At 52.9% G+C, this 22,358-nt stretch overlaps 1 protein-coding gene across 3 annotated transcripts; it reads left to right on the forward strand.

The window, feature by feature from the left end:
• The first annotated feature begins 2,236 nt into the window (after nucleotides 1-2,236).
• LOC120500137 (aryl hydrocarbon receptor-like) lies at nucleotides 2,237-22,027 on the forward strand. 3 transcript variants are annotated; one of them, XM_039704601.1, is made up of 11 exons: nucleotides 2,237-3,049; nucleotides 3,125-3,312; nucleotides 12,501-12,607; nucleotides 15,921-16,010; nucleotides 16,902-17,010; nucleotides 17,263-17,390; nucleotides 18,001-18,203; nucleotides 18,290-18,399; nucleotides 18,665-18,806; nucleotides 19,155-20,721; nucleotides 20,835-22,027. In XM_039704601.1, the coding sequence occupies exons 1-11, from the start codon at nucleotides 2,511-2,513 to the stop codon at nucleotides 20,988-20,990; spliced, it is 3,339 nt and encodes a 1,112-aa protein (XP_039560535.1). In that variant the 5' UTR covers nucleotides 2,237-2,510; the 3' UTR covers nucleotides 20,991-22,027. The 3 variants fall into 3 exon arrangements, with proteins under 3 accessions (XP_039560535.1, XP_039560536.1, XP_039560533.1); XM_039704602.1 differs by having other exon boundaries at nucleotides 2,237-2,668; nucleotides 17,260-17,390; XM_039704599.1 differs by having other exon boundaries at nucleotides 2,238-3,049; nucleotides 17,260-17,390.
• The last annotated feature ends 331 nt before the right edge of the window (nucleotides 22,028-22,358 follow it).

Raw genomic sequence — 22,358 nt, forward strand, 5'->3', positions numbered from 1 at the left:
CGCCTGGCTCCTGTGGAGGGAGGAGATGTGCCTGTGAGATCCAGCTCAAGGTGAGGTGTGAGGGCTGCAGGACCTATGGGGCGCCTGGCTCCTGTGGAGGGAGCAAGGGGTCTGCCAGGCGTGCAGCCACACCATCCTTTGTGGGCAGCATGGTTTGGAGCTCACTGTGAACCAGGAGCCCTGTCTTGGAAAGCCACCAGCAGCTGTGAGCTCTTCTCACACCTGCCAGTGGTGCCCCATGCTCCCTGGTCTCTCAGGATTTTGTCTTCCAATGCTGTTGGGCAGTCTAAGATGAAGTGGTTTGGACTTTTTGTTCCATGAGAAGCCTTTTGGGGAGATGCAGCTGTGCCACCGGAGGGGCCTGTGGGCTCCTGGGGTCCAAGGAAGGACAGTGCTTGGTGGCACATCCATGTGCTTGGGGCAGCCTCTTGCAGATGGAGCTGCTGCCTCACAGGCAGGTAGCACTGAACTGCTGTTTCTCAACAATACAGCGTGCTCTCTGCATCTCCTCTGTTGGACCACCCTTGTCATGGTGCTGTTTAGTCCCCTGCATTATCTCTGCTGGCCTGAGCCTCTTTTCTTCCTGTGCTCTCCATCTCCTCCAGGGGCCATCCAAATCCTTTGGAAAAGATGTTACTAAGCACTTCAAGAAGCTCAGCAGCATTGAAGGGTCTTGGTGGGAGGTGGAGTTGGTGGGAGTGAAGGTGTCTTGGGGATTTGGGCTCTCCAGCAGCCTCCCAGGGGAATTTGGGAGAGGTGGGTACCAGGCCATTGTGACCTTTCTGGGATGCAGGGTGGGGAAGGTCCACCCAAGCTCCTCTTGGGTTTGTCACTGGCTTGTCCTTGTCGTCCTCTTCTCTGCTCCACAGTGCTGTGGGACAGAGTAGAGTGGGTGTTCCCCTGTGGTTTTGCCAAAGCAGTGAGAAGGAAAGGCAGGGAGGGATGCAGTGACCAGTGGCTGCCTCTCCACTTCAGACCCACTTGGTGCCCCTCAAACCATTTTCCTGCAGCCCAGAACAGCCACTTTGTTGAGTTCTCTTCCTTTTCTGTGTTTGTAACCTAAGATGTGAATGAATTGTTTTTTCTCCACTGTGAGAGCAAAGTCTTGCAGATCCATCAGGGAAATGACAGAAAAAAAAAAAAGAAGAAAAAAAAAAAGATTGGGGAGGGTGGGGATGATTTGAGACCACACTGACTAGCAACATTGGGTCAGAGAGGTCAGAGTGCTTGGGGACATTCACACCTTGCCCTCATGCACCCATCACCCTGAGCATCATATCTCACACCAGCGTTAAGCATTTAGGATCAAATTAAATCAGGTAATTAATGCAGGGCCAGCAGCAAGCCCACGTGTCCTGGTGCAGAGTAGCCTCATCTCCCTGGGTCTCTTCCTTCATGCCCAGCTTTGCGTCTGCTCACAGGGCCTGGGAAAGGTCAAGCTCCTCTCTGCAGGCTGGGAGCAGAGCAATGCTGAAACGTGCTGGACCACTCTAAGTTGGCTTCGAGGAGCACCTTGGCTGGGCAAGGAGTTGACTGGCCATGATCCAGATCCAAAAAGCAGCAGGATGGACTCTGCTCACTGGCCTCTGTTGTTCTGGCACCTGTGAGACGGTGCTGGGGTTGTACCAGGGGCTCCCAGTGCTGCAGGAGATGAGCCTTGGGGTGGGGGCACTGCTGCTTGGGGCCGTGACAGACCCCCCTGTGCTCTGTCACTGGTGTCTGATCTCTCTGTACCTCGTGGCTGTACAGATAAAGTCTGTTCTGGTGGCAGTGTCTCATTTTCTGCTCTGTGATTTCTTTGTGCTGCTGGTGGCAGCAAGAAGGTGCTGAGGAGAAAAGGAGAAAAGAGCTGTCTGGAGCCTCACCCCTGTGTTTGGCGATGTATTAAAAGGCTATTTGCTTTGTGCTGATGTTTGTTTTGACCTAAAACCATGTCTCTGCATTTCCTCCTTGACTGAGCAAGGGCTGGGAAAAGCCTAGCACTGGTGCTGGGTGTGTGACACTCTCATTGTCACTGTCCCCAGCTACTGTGGGCATGCAGAGCAGCAGAGGCATGACAGTGTCCCCCCTCTGCACCCCCAAACTGCCCTGTGGGACTTACAGGCAGGGTTACACTCGGCATTGACACACGTTTGTTAATATCCGACTATTAAAAGTTATTACAGAGATGCCTCTGCCCAAAATCAGGTGCAAACAACACCATATACCAATGTCAGTAGCACGGTTTTTAATTTAACAGCAAAGGGGGGGGGGAAGAGGGAAAAGATAGGAGGGTGGAGAGAAAGTGACTGCAGACTACATTCATCGAATGGTGAAGGGAAACAGTCCAACAAGCATCACATCCATGGGTTCATATTCTGCTGTGGGAACATCCCCTGTACCTCTCCCTGCGGCGGGGAGCGTCACACTGGATAATACCGCGGAACACCTGGGGACTCTTTACACCTTCTAAGAAGTTGCAGCCGTCTCCAAGTGAGCGTATTTGAATTAATTATGGTCCATCAGTGGAGATGGGTACCTTCAGCTTGTACGTGAATGTCCCCGGAGTTGGGAACGGAGTTTTCACCGCTGAGCCATACCGTGAGGGAGGACATTGGCATGATAAAGACTTACTCCACATGGCAGGATTTGCCTCTTATCAGCCTCTTCCCTTGCCTGCAAGCCTCAGGTCTGTGCATCTCTGGCAGAGCACCAGGTGGATGGTTCGAGCCTTTAGCCGCACGGTCCAGCCCGCACCTCCCCATCAACACCCTCCCATCCCCGCCTGCCATCGCTCCCTGCTCACTCCGGCCCCTTCACCTCCTCCTGAACCCCCGCCATCCCTCCCGCCCGTCATCCTTCCTCTCCACCAGCTCCCAAATCCCTCCTCAGCTCCATCGCAGCCCCAAATCCCCGTCCGTGCCCGTCTCCCCCCTCGCCGGGGGCGGGCCGTTCCCGCTCCCATTCCCGCTCTCCCTCTCGCTGCCCTCTCCCTGAGGGAGCGGCGGTCGGGCGCTGCCAGCCCGGCCATGTACGCGGGGCGCAGGCGGAGGAAGCCGGTGCCGCGGCCGTGAGTGAGGGCTGAAGGGGCCGGGAAGGGCTGAGGGCTGTCCCCCTTCCCCGGTAACGCGGCTGTGCCCGGCAGGATGCGGCCGGGCCCGGCCGAAGGCGGCGGCTCCAACCCGTCCAAGCGGCACCGGGAGCGGCTGAACCGGGAGCTGGAGCGGCTGGCGGGGCTGCTGCCCTTCCCCGAGGACGTGGTGGCCGGGCTGGACAAGCTCTCGGTGCTCCGCCTCAGCGCCGGCTTCCTGCGCGCCAGGAGCTTCTTCGGCGGTAAGGGACGACGGGCGCGTTCCCTGCTCCCAATTCCTGCCGGGAACTGTGTGCTGTCCCCCCGTGTGCTGTCCCCTTCTTCCCTCACCGCTGGGTCACCCCTGCTGCGATGTGGTTGCAGTTCCTTTCCTCCCCTTCCTCCAAAATTCTTCGTGGGCTTGTTTTCCTCCACAGAGTATTTTTCACTTAGAGTTTCTAGGTTTTGTTTTTTTTTTTTTTCCCCCCTGGAGTTTCGTGGGGTTTCCCTCATCAAAAACTTTCCCTCCCAGAATCGTGCTTTTTTTTTTACCCCAAGAATTTTTGGGTTTCTCGCGCCCTTTCAGGAGTTTCGTGTCGATCCCGCCTCGAATTTTGTGGGATTTTTTTTTTCCTTCCTTGGATTTTGACAGGTTTCCCCCACTTGAAGTGTGTGGGTTTTCCGCCCTCGAATGTGTGTGTCCCTAGAGGCGTCAAAATTTTTTTTTTGTTTGGGTTTTTTTTTGTTTCCCCTTGAAATTGATTCCCTTATTCCGCCTCGAATTTTGTGGGATTTCCCTCTCCCCCTGCAATTTTGCCGTTGGATTCGGTTTCTTTCCCCTCGAGTTTTGCGTTTGGTTTTTCCCCTCCCCTCCCCCCTTGGATTTTGGGGTTCTCTCCCACCCTAATTTATTTTTTCCACTTCAAATTCTGGTGCGTTTCACTCCCTCGAATTTTGTGTCGTTCCTGTCTTTACGCCTCTAGAATTTTGCCGTTCCCCGCTGTAACTTTGTTTTCCCCTCCCCTCGAATATTTTGTTCTTTACCTGCCCTAGAATTTCATCTTTTTACCCGTCAGAAGTTTGGTTTCTTTCCCCTAGAGTTGCTTTCTCCCCTTTTCTAGCCCACATTTCATTGCTGTGCCATCTCCAGCTGCCAGGCTGGGGCTGCGTTCTGCACTGCTGAGGGATCAGAGGGATTGGAGGGTGAGGTTAATTGTTTATGGGTTCTCCTGAGACAAAAAGTTCTGGTTTATGCGGGAGTTTCCCCGTGGAAGTGACATTTTCCCCCTCTGTCCCGATAGGCGCGTGGTGCTGGCAGTGAGCAGTAATTCCATGATGTGCTTACAGTTGATCTGGGAGCATTTTATTTTTGGGAATTTTTGGGAGCCGTTCCACTGCCCTGTAACTGTAATTAAGAGGAACCCTCAGCAGGGCATTGAGGTGTCCCTGGATTTTCCTGGTGGGGTAGCAGTGGCTCAAAAACGCTGCGTTATCAAGCCACAGAGTAACCACAATTTCTCACTGAATATATTCAGTGCTTCCTTCCCTTTTCCACTCTCTTTTAACCCCGCTTAAAGGACTGGCAAGTGGGTGAGCTGGGAAAGGAATGGACTGGGAGATTTGTTTGCCTTGCCTCATCAGGGAATTTACTGTTCTGAGATTGTCTCATTTGTGTTGGGTCGTTTTTCCCCCCCCACCCGCTGTCGGTTTAATTCCATGACACCGATTTCCAGTCTGTCCAAAGCTGTGGGATGGCTTCGAGGCAAGTATGGCAGGGAAGAAGGAGAGCTTCAGCCTTTCAGATGCAAGTAGTGATTGCAGACCCAGCTGAGTCCTTTGGTGATGCTTAATACCAGTGTAAAAAGAGTCCTTAAATGGAGCTCTGGGTAAGCTTGTCCACAAAATAATTGATTTTAAGTGACTTTATTTATCTATCCACCCTGCTTGTGTGCTCCCTAAGAGAAGATTTTGGGAAAGCGAGGACAAAATCTGGAATGTGCTGCCATGGATTGTGAGGAGAAGCAGCTGGAGCAGGTCTCAGGTGTTGCCCATGATCACTGACAGCAATTCACCCAGGAGGTTTATGCCAGCCAGAATAAATAAATAATTATTGGTTTATTAATTATTAATCGGTTTAATAATTAACAACACATAATGTTACTTTGCCATCTCGATTTATGCATAGCTGATATGCGGGGAAGTTTGTATGGGCTTAAAGGCCTTTGATTTTTATAGGGATGTGTTTTTCCTGAGGACATGAGCATTTTTACTCTTTATGTAGCCCAAAGGGAAGCTGTCCCTGCTGCCTCTCTGGCTTTGTGGGGGCACCACTCAAGGCCTGCAGTTCAGTGGCAGGAATTAGGAGGATTTAAGGCTGCTCAGTGTTGTTTAATCTCTGGAGTGGTCTAGCGATCATCAACCGCTGTCTTTGCTGAGCAGGGTTATTTACCCAAACAAACCCTTCCTCGGGCTGATGTGCTGCCAGCCTGGTGCTGGCTTTCTGCAAGCAATGCACAAGAGCATCCTCTGTGTGTTTGCAGACTGATCCCACTCAATTTTTTCCACTCAGATCTCTCCAGTTAACAAAGCAGGAAGCAGCTCAGTGACAGCTGTGTTTGGTAGCTCTGGGGGAAGAGGGATCTCAGCCAAGGTCTCCTCCTGATCCGTGGCAGGTGGAACAGGCTCCCTTTGTGATGGGGCAGCACTGCCATCCTCTGCGAGATTCCCAGGTGCCTTTCCCTTCTCCCATTGCCTGACTTTGCAATCCCAGGTTCACACAAGTGCTTTCTTGCTATGAAAGAGGTGAGCTTCGGAGGGGAGCTGGATCATGGGAGGTATGGAGACATTGGGAGAGGTGTCCTGCCAGGGAGCAGGCTATCCAGCCTATCTGACATCCATCCTGCTGGAGAAGCAGCACTGACCAGAACCCAGCACCTGGACCAGAAGGGCCGAAAGGAGCTGAGGTTGCTTCCAGGCTGAGTGTCCTATCCAAACATCAGTGCCAGCTGATTTAAAGGCTTCTATGTCCTCCTTTACCATCCAGGTTTCTTCCCCTACAGCAGTCCTCCCAAATGCCTTGTTTCTTGTCCACCTTGGTGAACAAGTATTTTTAATTCTCATTCACTACCTTGACCTTCCTCCCTGCTCTGCTGGAGGCTCTTTTAGCCCGTGGGGTTTGGTGGAGATGGGACTGTGCTGCAGGGCACCTCCCTGTCCCCTAGCCCGTGTGCTCCAGGGGCTGCACAGCATGTCACACCAGCTGTGTGCCAGCAGCTTATCCCAGTGGTGCCTGGCCGGGCTGCTCCCCTCTAATCCCTCCCTGTTCCGCCTCTTGGAGCAAGGGCCCAGCAAATGCTGCTGGGAGGGGAGGAGGGGTCCCTGTCTCTCCACCTCCTTCACCCTCTGGAAAGGGGGAAAGAAGGAAAGATGCTCCAGGGGAAGGTTGGTGTCTTGCTCTGTGAGAGGATTTGTTACTAAAAAAAGAAGATGCCTCAAAGACACCTTGTCTGTCAGGTGCCATTGTGTATCTTGGGCCACTTAAACTCCTGGTGGGAGGCCAACTGGCAGATGTCACAGTGGTCAAGGGCTCACTTTAGAGAAGTGTCTCTCACAGTTTGATCCTGCAGGGTGCTGGGAAGGTCATCCTGTGAGCTGTGCTTCCCATCCTATAGCAAGACTGGCCCTTCTGGTGTGTGAGTGTAGCCCCAGCTGGGCACTCACTTGCCCCTGGGTGTCCCCAGGGTGCCCTGTGCCTGTGACAGACCTGTTCCTGATGTAAAGTGATTCATCTGTGGGATTTCTCTTGATGCTCTGAATCAAGTCTAGGGTTTATGGGCCGTAGGAAGAGGTCAACCCATGGTGACAGGAGCTGCATGTTTGAACCCCATAGCAATGGGCTAGCCCTGCCTTGGAGTGGGAATCCTCTGCCTGTGTGCAGCATCCTGCCTGGCTCTCTGGGCAGCTCAGGTCCATCACTGGCTGGGAGGAGAGGGGGAAACACCCTGGCACGTGTTGTGGCCTCAGAAACTTTTGGCTTGTCGGCTGCACAGTCTGTGATTGTGGGTCAGAGAGTTGTTCTGGGGTCTCTTTGGGTTTGGGCTCTGCATGGGTCTCTTCCGTATGGAAGCATAAGGTCATGTGTCCAACACTTTTATCTCCCATGTATCTTTAAAAGATAATGCTCTTGTGGATGTTGGGGGCTTAGGGATTTTCCCAAAGTCCTCTTAAAATAGTTGGTGGCTGCTGTAGGATCAATGCGCAGCCTCCAGGCTGAGCCTCACCCTTTGAACTATGATATGAACCCAGATTGTTACTGCTGGAACTATGGTGGCCCAAAAAGTGCCTGAGCTGCAGTCAGGTCAGGCTGGAAAAATGCTTTTAGTTATGTAATTATTATAGGCTATATGACTGTGCCCCTGAAACCTCTCCTTAGGGATGAGGGCTTGAGATGGGGTGTGTGGGACTAACGCTGCTCATCCCTTCACTTGTGTGCCCTCCCTCCTCCTGAGCTGTTTGTCAAGCACAGCAGAGAGCTGTAGCAGTGAAGCCTGAGGGCTGGTTTAAGAAAAACAAAGCCTGGTCCTGTGATCGCTGTGCTCTCTTAATTGCCTGGGTAATGAGCTGCCCTCGGAGAAGCAATTTAAGGTGGAGAATTCTTGTAACTTCTCTAGGTAGGCAGTTTTCCTGCTGTGCGCTTTCCTTGCCTAGTGTTTTTCCCTGACTCAGGAAAGCAGCTGGTGGGAAGCTGTTGGAGCTCCCTGGGGCTCACGGTAGGCTGCTTATGAGCAACTGGGCTGTCTCAGGGCTCCTGCAGAGGCAGGCAGGAGAGCAGGACTGGGAAGAAACTCCAGGCTGAGGCTTTGAGCTGGGATGATCCTTCCTGGTCTGGTGGAAGGTGTCCCTGTCCACAGTAGGGGAGTGGAACCAGGTGGTGTTTGAAGTCCCTTCCAACCCAAACTATTCCATGATGGACACTAAAGCTCCTGAGGGAGGAGCACTGAGAGAGGGAGGGTTCAAACAGTGATGATGCTGCAGAAGAAGGAAAATCTGGCAGGTCCTTGTCATCTTTGTCCTTGTTTAAACTACTGCACGTGCTTCTCCCGTTGAGACCCAAGTGACACAACCAAAAGCTACATGTAGTCAGGGCTTTCTTGCTTCTAAAAGTGCAGTGAGATCTTTTAAGAGGCCATCCATTATTAACCACAAGTGTTCTTGGAAAGCAGGGCATCCACACCATTCAGGCAGGGATAAATAATGCATCTGTTTAATGAAATTTTTGCCAACAGGGAGGTGTGGCAAGTAAAGTAAGTAAAACCTTGGTATCCATTATGAATTAACAAATGGGAAGTCAGGAAGTATTTGCCGGTGGCTGAAAAATGGGCTTTGAACACAACTGATGGTTCAGCAAGGCAGGGAAAAGATGGCTCTGTAGCCTGGTGTCAGCAAACCTGTGCCCACTTCCCTCACCATTTACATGATGTTTTCTAAATTTCCAATATTTTCTCTCTTACTAACAATAAAATGTAGGAAAAAGCAATGTTGAGGGGCTATTTGATGTGAGGAGGGTGTACAGAGCTGCAGGTCCCTCTGCCCATGAGCAAGGAGAAGCTGGAGAAGTGGATGGGAAAGGGAGATCTGGAGATCCATTTGTGGGAGTAGAGACTTTTCCAGTCTCTCTGAGGTAAGACCAGTTCTTTGGGGGTTTGGCACAAATGATGGAAAGAGAGAGATGGATAAACGGCAGTTTTGTTAAGAAATCAATCAATCCTTCCCCCAGAGTGGCTTGTGAGTGCTGGGGTGTCTGGCAGAAGGCTTGTAGGGAGCACCATTACCAAAATCCTTCTCTGTCCCCTCTCCACAACCTGCTCAGACTGACAGTGGCCATACAGGTGGCCCAGCCCTCTCCTGCAGCTCTTGAAGAGTCAGGAAGCAGTTTGGTTTCCTTCTCCTTCATCAACACCTGGAGCAGGTTTAGGATTGAGTTGTTTAATTTTTCTCCTTTGGAGTCAATGGCTGATGGAAACCCTGCTGCCACCAGGAGCTTTTGCTGTGTGCAAGGAAGGGGCCTGAGAGATATCCTCTGAAAAATGTTAATTCCTGCTTGGTGCTGCAGGGATTTCCCAGGTCTGCAAAGCCCTGGCAGGTTCAGGAGTTCACTGGCAAACTTGTTAGGCAGCAAGGTGTCCCTGCAGCACCACATGAAACAGATTCTCAGGCTGGAAAGCACCGGGAGATGGAGGGGAGGGAGGAAACCCACCCCTGGTGGCCCCTCCTGGCAGCAGAGAGCTGGTGAGGATGGCCATGGGGCAGGGAGCATCGCCCTCCTGTGGAGAGGCAGATGTGGGCAGGCAGCTTGTTCCCCAGAGATGTGAGAGATTTTCTTCCTCTCAGCTAAAAGGCTTTTTGTGGCCAAACAGCCTGCAGGGCCTGGCAGGAGCTGTTTCTTGGAAGAAATAGCATGAAAGTTGTGCAAGCCTCGCTGCTTTCAGGTGACCAGCTTCTCACCTTTCTCACCTCCAGCAACAAAGGTGACACTGGTGGCCAGAGGGAGGGAGCCCAGGAAAAGCCACTTCTCATCTTTTCATTCTCCTCTTTTTTTCCTGCAAGTGCCTGTCCCCAGTTGTGCAGTGGGGCACAGGCTGCTGGTTTTGCTGCCCTGGTGAAGGAGTGTGCTGTGCCTGGGGTGTATCCCGCCTTTCCCAGTGCCCAGCTCCAGGCGGGATGCACGCAGCAGAGAGGATGTGGCGGTTTCCTGGCTCCTTCTGCTCCGTCAGCCTGATGTGCTGTGACAGTTCTGCTGAATTGCTGACTCCAGGGGCTGCACGGGGCTATTTATGGACACACAAAGCTGGGGGACACCAGGCTGGATGCCAGCCTGGTGTGGCCACAGGCAAGAGCCCGTCCTCTTTGGGGATCCTTGGGTGGCTCGGGTGGGAGAGGTGCTGTTTGGTGAAGCTCATGGGGGAACCTCCATTGGAATTCTCATTTATCCCTCACACCCTGGTGGTTGGATCCTGTTTGCTGGCAGACATCCTCATGAAGGATAGCGGGCTGTCCTCTGCTGTTAATGTGTCTCCTCTGGCCCCACAGCCCAGATGCTGATACTAAAGCCTGTTTTTAGGCAGAGGTTGAGATCAAGATTTCCTTTTGCAGGGATGATATCAAACCATTAAACCAGAGGGCAGCACCTTTAGCTGCTCTCCTGTCAGCCAGGTTTATTTTTGTCTCTCACCTCCAGCACAGCAGGCTGGGAGCTCACGGAGGACTGGAGTCCTTTAATAATTCATAACTTCCTCATTTTGCTCCCAGCAATCAGAAAGCGAGCTGCTGAAAGGCCCTGGCACAAACCTGCTCCATCCCCACCACAGGGCCCTGCCTGGGTGTTGTGGCCTCTCTCATGCTGTTCTGCCCCATGGCCTGTCCCTCCCTGAGATTTTATGAGTGCTCCAGTCTGGACAGGGGACCCAGGGTGGGAAGGGGTGAGGCCACAGCAGCCTGTGTGTGTCCACCCCAGCTGGCTCGGGCCTGACCCACGGTTGTACAAACACGTGCTGTAACCTCAGTCCTGGTGTCAGCCCATCCCTGGCCAGCTCCTGAAATAGTCTGCGCAGGCTGAGCTTGGGGAATTCTCCAGAGCTCCCATAAGCAGCGGGATTGCTGCTGTGTCAGGTGCTTTTCAGTAAGTATTAGAACTGGGCTGTGCTTTGCCTTTGGTTATGGAGCAGCGTCAATCTTTGGGATGGTCCTGTGCCTGGTGGAAGAACTTTGTCACCAAAACCTGAGTCTGGAACATCTGCCTTTTGCAGCATCTGAGATCCTTCAGGATTAGCCCCATGTAGATGGAGGAGCTGAGTTTCAGCAGCTGCTTTAGCAGAGCACAGGGAGAGCAGAGCCTGTCACAGAGCCTGGCTTTGTTTATGTGCTGGTGGCTGTTACCTCCTGACTTGCTGTCCAATTGCTTCCAGAGTCCACTTGCTGCTCCCAACACCTCTGAGCTTGGCAGTCCTCCTGCTGTCCAGGAGCTGGCAAAGGCAGATCCAGGAGAGCTCTTGCTCCCTCTGTGAGCTGGCAGACCACAGTAGTGCTGCAGCTGGTGTTTCACACCTTTCCTCCCAGATCCCAGTGGGAGTAGCAGGTTTACCAGCGGCCAAATGCTGTCCTCTGTCCTTGTGGTGCTGGCAAGAGGTTTCCCAGCTTTCCTGCGAGCTCCTTTGTCCTCTGGACAGGCCTGCCATGCACAGGCCTGTTGTCATCTCACCCTTTAATTTTTATCCACGCCAAAATGTCCCCAGGAATTGTTCTCTTGGGGAGTACAGAACAAAATTTACAGGCACATCCCTCAGTTCAGCTGAGTGACAGAGTCCCTCATGCATGTGGATTGTGCATGGACCACTATATTAGATCTTGGGTGTCTGTCTGGATCCGTGTGTTTTCTATGTTGTTTTTCTCCCACTGTGAGCCGTGGCTTGCCTTAATTTGGTTGAGTAAACCCACTTGGTTGCTGAACTGTAACGAGACATTGACTGTGTCCTTCAAAATGGCACATTCCTGATCCTGGGATTTCCTGCAATGCCTCCTGTGTAGGGCAGACTTCTGCTGGTGTTGCCAGCATGTGGCCAGGAAGGCCATGGTATGGCCACAAGGCCAGAGCAGTGACTGTCCCCTGTGCTGAGCATTCCTGAGGCCACATCTTGAATCCTGTGTTCAATTTTGGCCCCTCACAATATGAAAGACATTGAAGGGCTGGAGCATGTCCTGTGAAGGGAGCAGAGCTTGGGAAGGTCTGGAGCACAAATCTGACGAGGAAAGCTGAGGGAGCTGGGAAAGGGGGTCAGCCTGGAGAAAAGGACGCTCAGAAGGGGCCTTCTTGTTCTCCACAACTCCCTGACTGGTGAGGGCTGGGCTCTGCTTCCCAGCACCAAGGAACAGGACAAGAGGAAATGGCCTCAAGCTGTGCCAGGGCAGGTTCAGTTTGGGTGTTGGGAAGAATTTCCTCACAAAAGAAGTCAGGCATAAAACCAGGCTGCCCAGGGCAGTGATGGATGCACTGTCCTGGGAAGTGTTCAGAAGACCCATGAATGTCAACACTTGCAGACATGGTTCAGCGGTGGTCTTGGCAGTGCTGGGGAAAGACCAGCGCTATGATCTTTCCCCAACTTCAATGATTCCATAATTATATTATTATGATGCCTACCTGCTTTAAGAATCCCTGGCTTTAACTGCTTTTTACTTATAGGTTATTAAAAGGGGGGCAGAAGGAGTGGGGGAAAAAAACTCCAGACTGAAACAGTTGAGGGGTGGGGAAACATCCTGTTAAAATCAACTCTTGTGAGGGGTGAAGCAAAGGGCTGTGGCTGGATGGTGGCTTCCCCTGCACTGTTCAGCTTGCAGCATTCCGGCTGTGGCAGTTTGTTCCTGCAGCACTGATGTCCCTTCCCTTCTCTTGGTGTAGTTGCTCTGAAGAATCCTGGTGCCAGAGAAGCCCAGAGGGACGGAGCTTGTGGCACTGGACCAGCTCTGGGCTCAGCAACTGTTCCAGAGGGTGAGCTGCTCCTACAGGTTAGTGCTCCTCAAAAATGCCTTCACTGGATCTTCCTCTTGTCCCTCTTCCAACTCCTTTGAGTTGTGCTCCGAAACCAGGCTGTTCTTTCACTCATGGCAGGTGATTTGTGATTTCATATGGTGTAGCTCACTGAGCTTCTCACTGGGCAGAAGTTTATGACCTCCAAAGGTCCCTAGGGAAGAAACTGTTGCTCCTTCCCTGCTTTTTTCATTATTCCTAGAAAACGTTTCCATTTTTAAGTAGTCCATATGTAAGGAACATCTTGCTGGATTTCTGAGCATGGTGATTGATCTTTCCTGCTTCTCTGCCCTCATGTCTAAGTGTGCCAGAGGTGTAATGTGAGAATCAAACTGAGCAAAGTGATTGAGTGCAGTTTTCAACGTGGGCACACTGATCCCGACTCGAGGCTTTTGTCCAAACACTGGTGTAAACAGGGAGCAGAACATCGTGGGAGTCTCCCCTGATTTTGAGGAGGTGATGTGTGATGCTGAGCACACAGATAGGTGCTCATCCCTTAAACACAGGGTAGGTGGGTGTGTCCCAGGAGCTCTAGTTTTCCCTAGTGGTCTTTGGTGGTGCTGGAGACAAGGCTGGTGGTGCTGCAGCTGCCATGGTTTGTTCAGAGGTGCCAGACCTTCTGTCCCCAAACTGTGTGCAGAGAATGGGAAGAGGTCACACGCTGGCAGCACGAGGTCCTGCAAGGACACAGGTCTGCCATCCCCTGCCTGGCACCTGGGCACAGGCTGCGGCACTGTCCCCTGCCTGCCTGGCTGTTCTCCAGCACTGGCTGAGCATGCTGGGCAGCCCCAGCTCCCGTCCAAGCACTCACTCAGCACAAAGTGTAATTACTGTCCTGCCTGAGAGCTTGAGGATCTCTGAGGATCTTTGTCTGGTGGGAGAAGTGCTAAAGGCAGCCTGGTTAATAACCAGAAACCTGAGGGTTTTCCCTCAGCATATAAAAAAACGGCTCGGCAGGGCTTGCTGGGGGTTGATGTCCTGCTCATCAGCTCCTCCCACAGCTGGGTACCATCCTTTTAGAGGTACCAGACTGGTCTGAAAAGCTGGTTCAGCTCTCTCGGGGTCTGGTCTGTCTGTGTGACCCTGGATGTGGCAGGAGCTCGGAATCTGTCTCTGTACCCCCACGAAGGAAACATTCCTCCATATTTATAAACATATTTCCACCTGGTCTGTCACCTGTGATGGCCAAACTTCTTTTGTTTCTTTGTCTGCTCTGATTTTTCCCCTCTCTTCCTCTGAAACTGCTCAAAGGGTTAAAGTGCATTTGGCAGCACTAATTAACCTCTGCAGCAGATTCCCACACACTGAGATCAACCCCAGTACATAGAGAGAGCATTTGTGCCTGGAATAAAGGGAAGGAGAGGGGGGAGAAACTCTGACCTGGACAATGAAACAGGAGTTGGCAGCAACAATAACTAGACTTGGCTGGGACTACATGCCAGGCCCTAATTAATGCTGATGTCTGTACATTATGAAATGGGGGAAGCAGGCCAGGGCTGGCTACTGTGACTTCCCTGCCAGGTTAGTGGTACAGGATGGCTTTGGCTCTGAAAAGCCACAGGGCCCAAACTGCAGGATCCCTGCCTTCCAGAGAGGTCCTGCTTCGTGCTGCCAGAGTGTCCCTTGGAGGATCTGTTCCCCTTAGGGAGGAGTGGCCATGTGGTGGTGAAAGCTCTTCAGTTTCTGGGAAGATAAACCAATGATTTTAATGGGGTTTCACTGCCTTTGCTCTTGGGCAGCACCATGGGCACCAAGGTGTCTGCTGGGTGGCTTGGGATTTTCAAAGTTGGGGACACTGAGCTACAGAGTGATGTCTGGCAGCTGGGCTCAGGGGGTACTGCAGGGGGATGGCAAGGTCTCCAATGCCCTGGGCTCTGTGCCACAGAGGCTTGCAAGGGTTGGTGCTGTGCCTGTGGCACTTGATGGCGCTTCCCTGGATTCTGTCAGTGCCTGTGTCAGCAGTGTTCTACCTGCTGCCAGTGAGCAGGGATGGAAAGCCAGAGCTCCTGCAAAGGAGCTGCACTCCTGGACTGGTAGGGAAGCTTCTCTGCCCCTTCTAGTCTTCTGCAGGTGTAAAGGACACTGTCATCCAGCACCCTGGTCCCTTCTCTTGTGTCCTGTCCTGCCAGCTGTGAGGTTTTTAGCTCAGGGAAAACACCCAAATTGCTTCCCAAATTTATGAAACCAGTAGCAATGAGCCCCTCTTGAGTAAGACGGAGGCTCTGATCAGCTCAGCCTATTCCTGCCAAGAAACCCTGTGCTCCCTTGAATATCAACTTTGCAATCCTGAAGCTTGAGGAGTGGATGGAAGGGCCAGTAAACTGTGAAGTGTGTAACACTGTCTAAGTGTGTAAGATTAAAAATGCAATGGAAACTTCAGATTGATGGCTGCATTTGCCCTTCTCTGTGGGGAGGGCTTGGGGCTTCAAATCCACACAGGCACAGCAGCTTTGGGTATTTGTTTTGTGAAAACAGAGCACAGCGTTCAACCTAAGGGGTGTGGGGTCTGCATGAACCAGGTGGTGTTCCAGAGGAAGTGATCTTGGAGGTGGTGATCTTAGAGGGATTCTCCAGCCTAAATGATTCTGCAATGTATTGGCAGAAAGGAAAAGGTGCTCTGGGGTCACCCACGGATTTTGTAGTTTTTCCCCCAAGTTCAGGCACCAGATTCAGCCTGAATTCCCTGCTGCTTTGGAAGAACCTGGCTTTTCAGAAATCAGATTGTTTTTGCTGCAATTTCGAATCCAAACCCTTGTGCTTTAGCTTTTGGCTTTTCCATTTCCACTGGTTCAGGCCCTTTCAGCACTGGCCAGCTTGAGGAGAGAATGGGCAGCAGAGACAACACCTTCCTTGGCCTTCCTCCTTGCCCACAGACAGTCCAGGCATTCCATGGTCCTTCTCCAGGCCACTCCTTTGGAGCCTGGGATGGCCACACACGGCTGCCAAGGCCCTCAAGGCTGTTGGAAAGGCTCATTTCCACCACAATGGACCTGTTTCTGGTGGTGTCTGCTTTCATAGTGCAAGAAGTTCAGAGGCTTTTATCTGCTCCCTGCACAGGATGATGATAAATATCCAAAGCTGAGTCTGAGTGAATGCTCCCAGGATGGAAGCACAATTTTCCATCAGTTTGGATTAGGATATTCCCAGGCAGCTATGTGGAGGAGCTGTGTGAGCTCAGATAGGCCATCTGTGGTGGCTCAGCTGCCTGCTAGCCAGGCTTTGGTGCCCAGTGTCCTGCTGTAAAAGTGCAGTGGTCATGGCCTGTAGCTGCTGATCTCCTCTCTCCTACAGGCACTCAATGGCTTCGTGCTGGTGGTGACATCAGAAGGGCTGATATTTTACTCCTCGCATACCATCCAGGACTATCTGGGATTTCATCAGGTTGGTGGGACTCTGACTTGCTGTGGAGAGCCAATTTTTCCTTGGTGGTGGTGAATAGCCCCAGGTTCCCTGCAGGGAGGAGGCTCTGCAGGGATCACAGGGTCTCAGGGAGTTGTATGGGGCTTTTCCTTGGTCTGTGGAATTTGGACCCCATATTGCCAGACGTGGTCACTGGTAGGTGATAAGGGACTTCATCAGCCCCTAAATACTTTCCAGCAGCCGTGTTGATGGGCCTTCATGGGGTTCATGGCCATGGTGAGATGTCTGGGGTTCCTTGCCCACTTTGCCTGGGACACCCACTCAAATCCTGGTAAATCCCACAAGGCTCCAGCACTTTGGGCACCCAGGTAGAACACTAGATCATGTTTACAGGGAAGTGGGACTTACCTGCAGTCCTTCAGCTACTGAAGTTTGGTGTCACCCACACACAGCTGGCTGTCCCCAGCACCTGGGGTAGATGGCACCTGTCCACCTGGGCACAGGAAGCAGGTCCCAAGGTGTTGTTCTCTTGGGAATAGTGTAGGGATGGGGTGGCCTTGCTGCTGTTTTGTTCCCAAATCCATGTCCTCATCTAATTTCTTAAGTCAGCAGTAGGATTTTGAGTTATGGGGATGTTAGAGGGAAGCTGTATTGGCTCTTTAGGCTTCTCAGGGGAGGAAGTCAGGCCCACCATGGGCAAGGAGCCCTTAAAGCCAGATGTGCTTTCTGTTCCCACCAACATCAGTTCTGGGGGCAAGTTTCCAACCTCATTTAGCCAGGGACCCATTTGAGCACCAGGGAAACCGAGTAAGATAAAACTAACTGGGGCCATGACGGGCTGTTCCCAGGTGGGACATGAAAACTGGCACTGGGGACGGGCTGCAGAGCTTACAGATGGCATGTCCCCTCTAGACAGATGTGATGCACCAGAGTGTCTTCGAGCTCATCCACACTGAGGACCAGCCGGAGTTCAGGCGCAACCTCCGCTGGGCCCTGGACGAGGGTGAGCCTTTTCCAGCAGGTAAAGGCAGGCTGCCATCCCGGGTGTCACTGGGTGTGTAGCTCCCCAGGGATGCTGGGAGCCCAGCGTGCTCTCACTACTTGCACCCATATGGCTCAGGCCACGTTTTCATTCAAATGTTGTGGCTTTCCCCCCCCCCCAGTTTCTGTTGCTGGGCTCTGCAAACTGCTGCAGTGCCCAATGCTGGGGGCCTCCAACCCTCGCTGGGGTGAATCCTTACTTGATTCTCTCAGTCCCTCTCTTCCACAGCAGGGAAGAGTCTTAGCTCTTCTGCTGTCATCTACAAGCCAGATCAGCTGCCCCCAGAAGACTCCTCCTTCCTGGAGAGGAGCTTTGTGTGCCGCTTTCGCTGCCTCCTGGATAATTCCTCCGGCTTCCTGGTGAGTCCAGACCCTCCACAGCAGGAGAGGGGCAGGCCCGCCACAGAAGGCTCACACCACCACTGAAACCACCCCCTGGAAAGATCCCATGCTCCTTTCTGCCATGTGCAGCACTTGCCTGTCTCAGCAAGAGACTTTCCCTGGTTTTCATAGGTTTGGCCTGTAACTACAGCCTCTTCCTGTGAATTTTGTTCCTCTCCTCTCAGAAATGCTGAATCTTGAATAATCGAGTGCTTTTCTCCCCTGTGTTTTGCTTGGTTTTTTTTTTTGTTAAAAGCATGTCTTAAGATCAAGTAGTTGGTGGTCATCCCTCCTCCTCTCTGCACTGGAGAGCACAGGGTGCCCAGGGAAGCTGTGGTTGCCCCATCCTTGGAAATGTCCAAGGCCAGGTTGAATGGGGCTTGGAGAAACCTAGGGTAGTGGAAGATGTCCTCCCCACATAGCAGGGGGGATTGGAATGAGATGATCCTTAAGGTCATTCCAAACCCAAACCATGCTGTGATTTGGTAACTCTATTCACACTAACTCTGTAGACAAACATCTTCCTTTCCATGCAGCTCTCTTCCTTCTCACTTTTCTGCATGACACTGAGCTTTTCTTCTCTTCCCAGGCTTTGAACCTTCAAGGCAGGCTGAAATTCCTTCATGGGCAGAGCAAAAGGTCTGAAGATGGCTCTGTCCTGCCCCCCCAGCTCGCTCTGTTCGCCATCTCCACACCCCTGCAGCCCCCGTCCATCCTGCAGATCCGAACCAAGAACATGATCTTCAGGACCAAGCACAAGCTGGACTTCACCCCCTTGGCGTGCGATGCCAAGTAAGCAGCAGAGCTTTCAGTGCTCCATTCCTGACATCCCACCCCAGCCTTGCCTCTGAGCTCGGTGTGCTCTCTGTGTCTCACAGGGGGAAGGTTGTCCTGGGCTACACCGAGGCGGAGCTGCGGATGTGTGGCACCGGGTACCAGTTTGTCCACGCTGCTGACATGTTGTACTGTGCTGAGAACCACGTCAGGAGTAAGAGTCCCCTCCCTGGTCACTTGTGCCGATGAGTGGGCTGGGACGGGGGCAGCTCTCTTGGCTGCTCTGCCAAGCCCAGTGGCTCTTTCCCCACAGGACGCTTCGCTGTGCTGCTCCTGTCACTGCAGGGAGCTCGGTGTGGAGTGCAGCGAGGGGTGTTCAGCTGCATGGTGTCCCCTGTGCCTGCCAGCTACGCTGCTGCTATTTCCATTTGGAAAGGGCAGTGTGCCATGGTGACAGCCCTGGTGCTTCCTCCCGGCAGTGATGAAGACGGGGGAGAGCGGCCTGACGGTGTTCCGGCTGCTGACCAAGGACAACCGCTGGAAGTGGGTGCAGGCCAACGCCCGGCTCGTCTACAGGAGCGGCAAGCCCGAGTACATCGTGGTCACACAGAGACCCCTCGTGTGCGTGCTGGGGCTGCTGTGGGCACAGCCTGGCTTTCTCGTGGCTCTGGGGTGTCCTGAGCAGGGCAGCACGTTGGATTTGTCGTTGTTGCTTGTGCCTTTTAAAGTAGCAGCTGTGGGATTCTGTGCTTGGTGCTGTGCAGCCACATCCCCGTCTGCAAGGCCGCCCCTCAGCAGGGGTGATGCTCAGTTATGCTGCAGAGGTTTGGGGTTTTTTTTATGTGTTTGTGTGAATGCATGCTGGCTGTAGCAAAGGGACTTTGGCTTTCAGGGATCACAATTGCCCATTGCACTTGTGGGGTGGGTTTGTGCACAAGCCAGCCACAGTGTCCTCTTCCTGCCCTGCAGAGATGAAGAAGGAGGAGAGCACCTTCGGAAGCGGTCCATGCATCTTCCCTTCACCTTTGCCACAGGAGAGGCACTTCTGTACCAAAGTACTCACCCTCTCCCAGGCTTCCCTGACCTTTTCCAGAGCAAAGGGAAACTCACCAAGTCCAAGAGGCCCTCCTCCTGCAGCCACGTAGGGCACTCCCGGAAGAATGGCATTGACCCCAGGTCTCTGCTGGGTGCTGTGATGCAGCAGGACAAGGCGGTGTACACCTCCCACTCAGCTCCCATTCCAAACCCTTCCTTCAGCAGCACTCTCCAGCTCAAGGGTTTGTCCTTGCCAGGTGCAGGAGGGGATGTCTGCAGTATGGACACAGCTCCAGCTTCTTCAAGGGGCAACAGCCTCCAAGAGAAGCTGCTGGATTTGCATCAGGATGACCCTCTCTTGGACACCATGGGCTTTCTCTCAATTAAGAGTGACCAGAGCTGTTCCAATGAGCTCTTCAGTGCTTTAGAGGGCCTGGGCTTGAATGCTGAGGACCTGGAGCTCCTGCTGCTGGATGAGAAAATGGTGATGGTCAGTACGGACCCAGACCAGTCCCCATCCCTGAACAACAGCCTGGCCAGCAACCCAATTCTCTGTGTCCCCAGCCCTCCAGTGGATGGGTATGAGGGAGGGCAGCAGCTCTGTCCCCTGTCATACATGGCCCCCAGCCCACAGGGAGGCACTGCTCCAAGCCACACAGAGAGCAAGGACTCGAGGTGCCACCTGGCACAGCATGCAGAGCAGCCCAGCACTGCCCTGCCCCAGCCCCCCATCCTGCTGTGGGAGCAGCCCCTCAGTGCTGTGCCAGGGCTGCTCCCAGAGCTGGCTGAGCAGGAAGAGCTGTCCAGTGGCTCCCAGTGGAGACCAGCTGGGGAGGACACTCTGCTCCACTCCTTCCAGCCAGTGCAGGGCACCCCATGGTACAGGACCCCCAGCTCAGCCCCAGGAGATCCCAGCCCACAGGAGCCACCCAGGGCCCAGCAGCTGCAGGGAGACTTCTCAGCCGTGCAGCCCCTCCAAGAGGATATCTACCAGCCCTTCTCCCTGCCCAGCCAGTGCCAGGACCTCATGGCACCACCCAGCCAGCCCAAGCACCATCACTTGCTGGTGAACAGGGTATGTGGCCACAGCCCCAGCTCTTCTCCCTCCCCCAGCCCATGGCAGGACTGCGTGTGCCCGCTGCTGCAGTCTCCAGCTCAGCCTGGTGTTCGTGGCCTCAGCAACGACGTGATCTCCCAGCCCCAAGGCTGCTTGGGCCCCAGGCCTGGCGTGCCCCCACAGCATTTTAACCTGAATGGATTGTGCAGTGTGGATGCTGCTGGCACTGAGGACTCCTGGGAAGAGATGGCTCCATACCCCAGGTTTTTTCCCCCTTTCTACCAGCTCATTCCTGAAAAGCAGCTGAGCCCTGTTCTTTCCATGCCTCAATGCTCTTCCCCCAGCTCAGCTGCAGGGCACTTTGGGAGCATCAGCAGCCCTCTGGAGACACTGAATTCCTATGGGACACATGGCTCTGCGCGGCACCAGGAGGGCAGGCACAGGGTAAGGGCCTTGCTCCAGTCTGGGGCTCAGTGTTTTCTGTGCTGGGGATCTGTCAGCCATTGCTAATAACACCCTGCAAAGCACCTCACCTCACTGTTCTCTCTCTCTCCTAGTCCTGCAGCGGCTGTGGTTTGCCCAGCTGTCCCATGGGACTGCCCCAAGACCATCCAGTGCTGGGGGGAAGCCTGGCACTGCCCTGCCAGCCTCAGCCCCAGGCAGAAGTGCTGCCAGATCCCCCTCATGCCTCCAGGGGGGACTTGTATCTCTAGGAGAGACAGGAATGGACAAAGCAGGACTTTACCCTGGAGAAGGAGCTACCTTCAAGGTGCAGATAACAAACCTTCCCCACTGCTGCGCACATCCTGCCAGTACTATTGATGTTGGTTGCTTTGCCTCACCTGGGGTTTTTTCTCCACTTCCCACCGTCCTGCTCCCTTTGTGCTGGTGTCCCTGGCGTGGGGAGGGTCAGCAGCAGGCAGCAGGGCTGGAGGACAGATTTCCCAGGGCACTGGAGCAGGCTGAGCTGTGGTTGCAGCCCACCCCATGAGTGCAACCAAAGCTTCACCAAAGCTTTGTATTTACGTGCGTGATCCAGCATGGATACCAGCCTCATGAAAGCCTGTCCTACAGAAAGACCCAGAAAATGTTTTCACCTCTGGTATTAAATTTCCTGCCATCACAGTCAGGCACCTGTGGCTGTGGCCATGTTGTACAGATATTGCCTGTTTTATAAGGAAAATGTGCCCTGTGTTGTCTTGTGTTGCTCTGGTCCTTCCCCATCCCAGCTTTCCCTGTGTCCTGGGTGTTCCAGTGTTTGGGATCCAGGTTAGAGCTCCTGTAGCAAACACCCTGGGCTTTGCTGTACTGTACAAGACATGCTGAGATTGGCTGCCAAACTGGTTTTCTCTGGGTGCTGGCCTCTCAGGTACCCTCAGACTTCAAGTCTCAAAGTCTTCAGTTAAAAAACAGAAATTTCAATAAGATAAATAATGTAACGCTACTTAATTGTAAGTACTGAGAGTGATTTTTTTCTCACAAGAAAAACCCAAAAAAACCCACAGCCCATATGTGTGTATTTAATGAGTTGACAGATTTATTTTTATGCTACTCCAATGGAAGGAAAAAACAACCTCTTACCATCCCAAAGCAGCACCTGTGGAATGGGATAAAAAGGTTGCTTAAGGATCAGAAACACAGTGACCCTTTAAGAAACCTGACAAAGCTCATCCCTCCTCCTGCTTGCCCAGCTTTGGATTCATGTGAATTCCTATTGGTTTTGTTTCAATAAATGGTTTTGGAGTTCCTCCCTGCTGTTTCCCTTGGTGATTGTGTCTCTTCCCAATCCGGAGCACGTCGGGGTCTGCTAGCTGCAGCATCAGAGCTCAGGCCTTGCCACTGTTGACCTGAGACACGATGGGTTGGATAGGAAGGGATTCTAAGGAGCACTTGGAGCCTTTGGGATGCACACAGTCCACCTGCTAGCTCCTGCCATGGATGTTTGAAAGAGATTGAGAAATCTGACAGAGCAGGGTAAGTGTATTAAAAAAAAGCACAATATTTATATATTATATACGTGTGTAATATATATGTATATAAAGTTGCAGGTAGATATATTGAAATATAAAGTGTCTATATGT

This window comes from Passer montanus, unplaced genomic scaffold (genome assembly GCF_014805655.1).
Source record: "Passer montanus isolate IOZ18808 unplaced genomic scaffold, ASM1480565v1 scaffold178, whole genome shotgun sequence".
NCBI classification, from domain to species: Eukaryota; Metazoa; Chordata; class Aves; order Passeriformes; family Passeridae; genus Passer; species Passer montanus.

Coding starts and splice junctions, on each gene's coding strand:
- LOC120500137 (XM_039704599.1), top strand. CDS start 2,511: ATGGGTACCTTCAGCTTGTACGTGAATGTCCCCGGAGTTGGGAACGGA. Junction 17,391..18,000: donor ATAATTCCTCCGGCTTCCTG/GTGAGTCCAGAC, acceptor TTCTCTTCCCAG/GCTTTGAACCTTCAAGGCAG. Junction 18,400..18,664: donor TGCTGAGAACCACGTCAGGA/GTAAGAGTCCCC, acceptor TCCTCCCGGCAG/TGATGAAGACGGGGGAGAGC.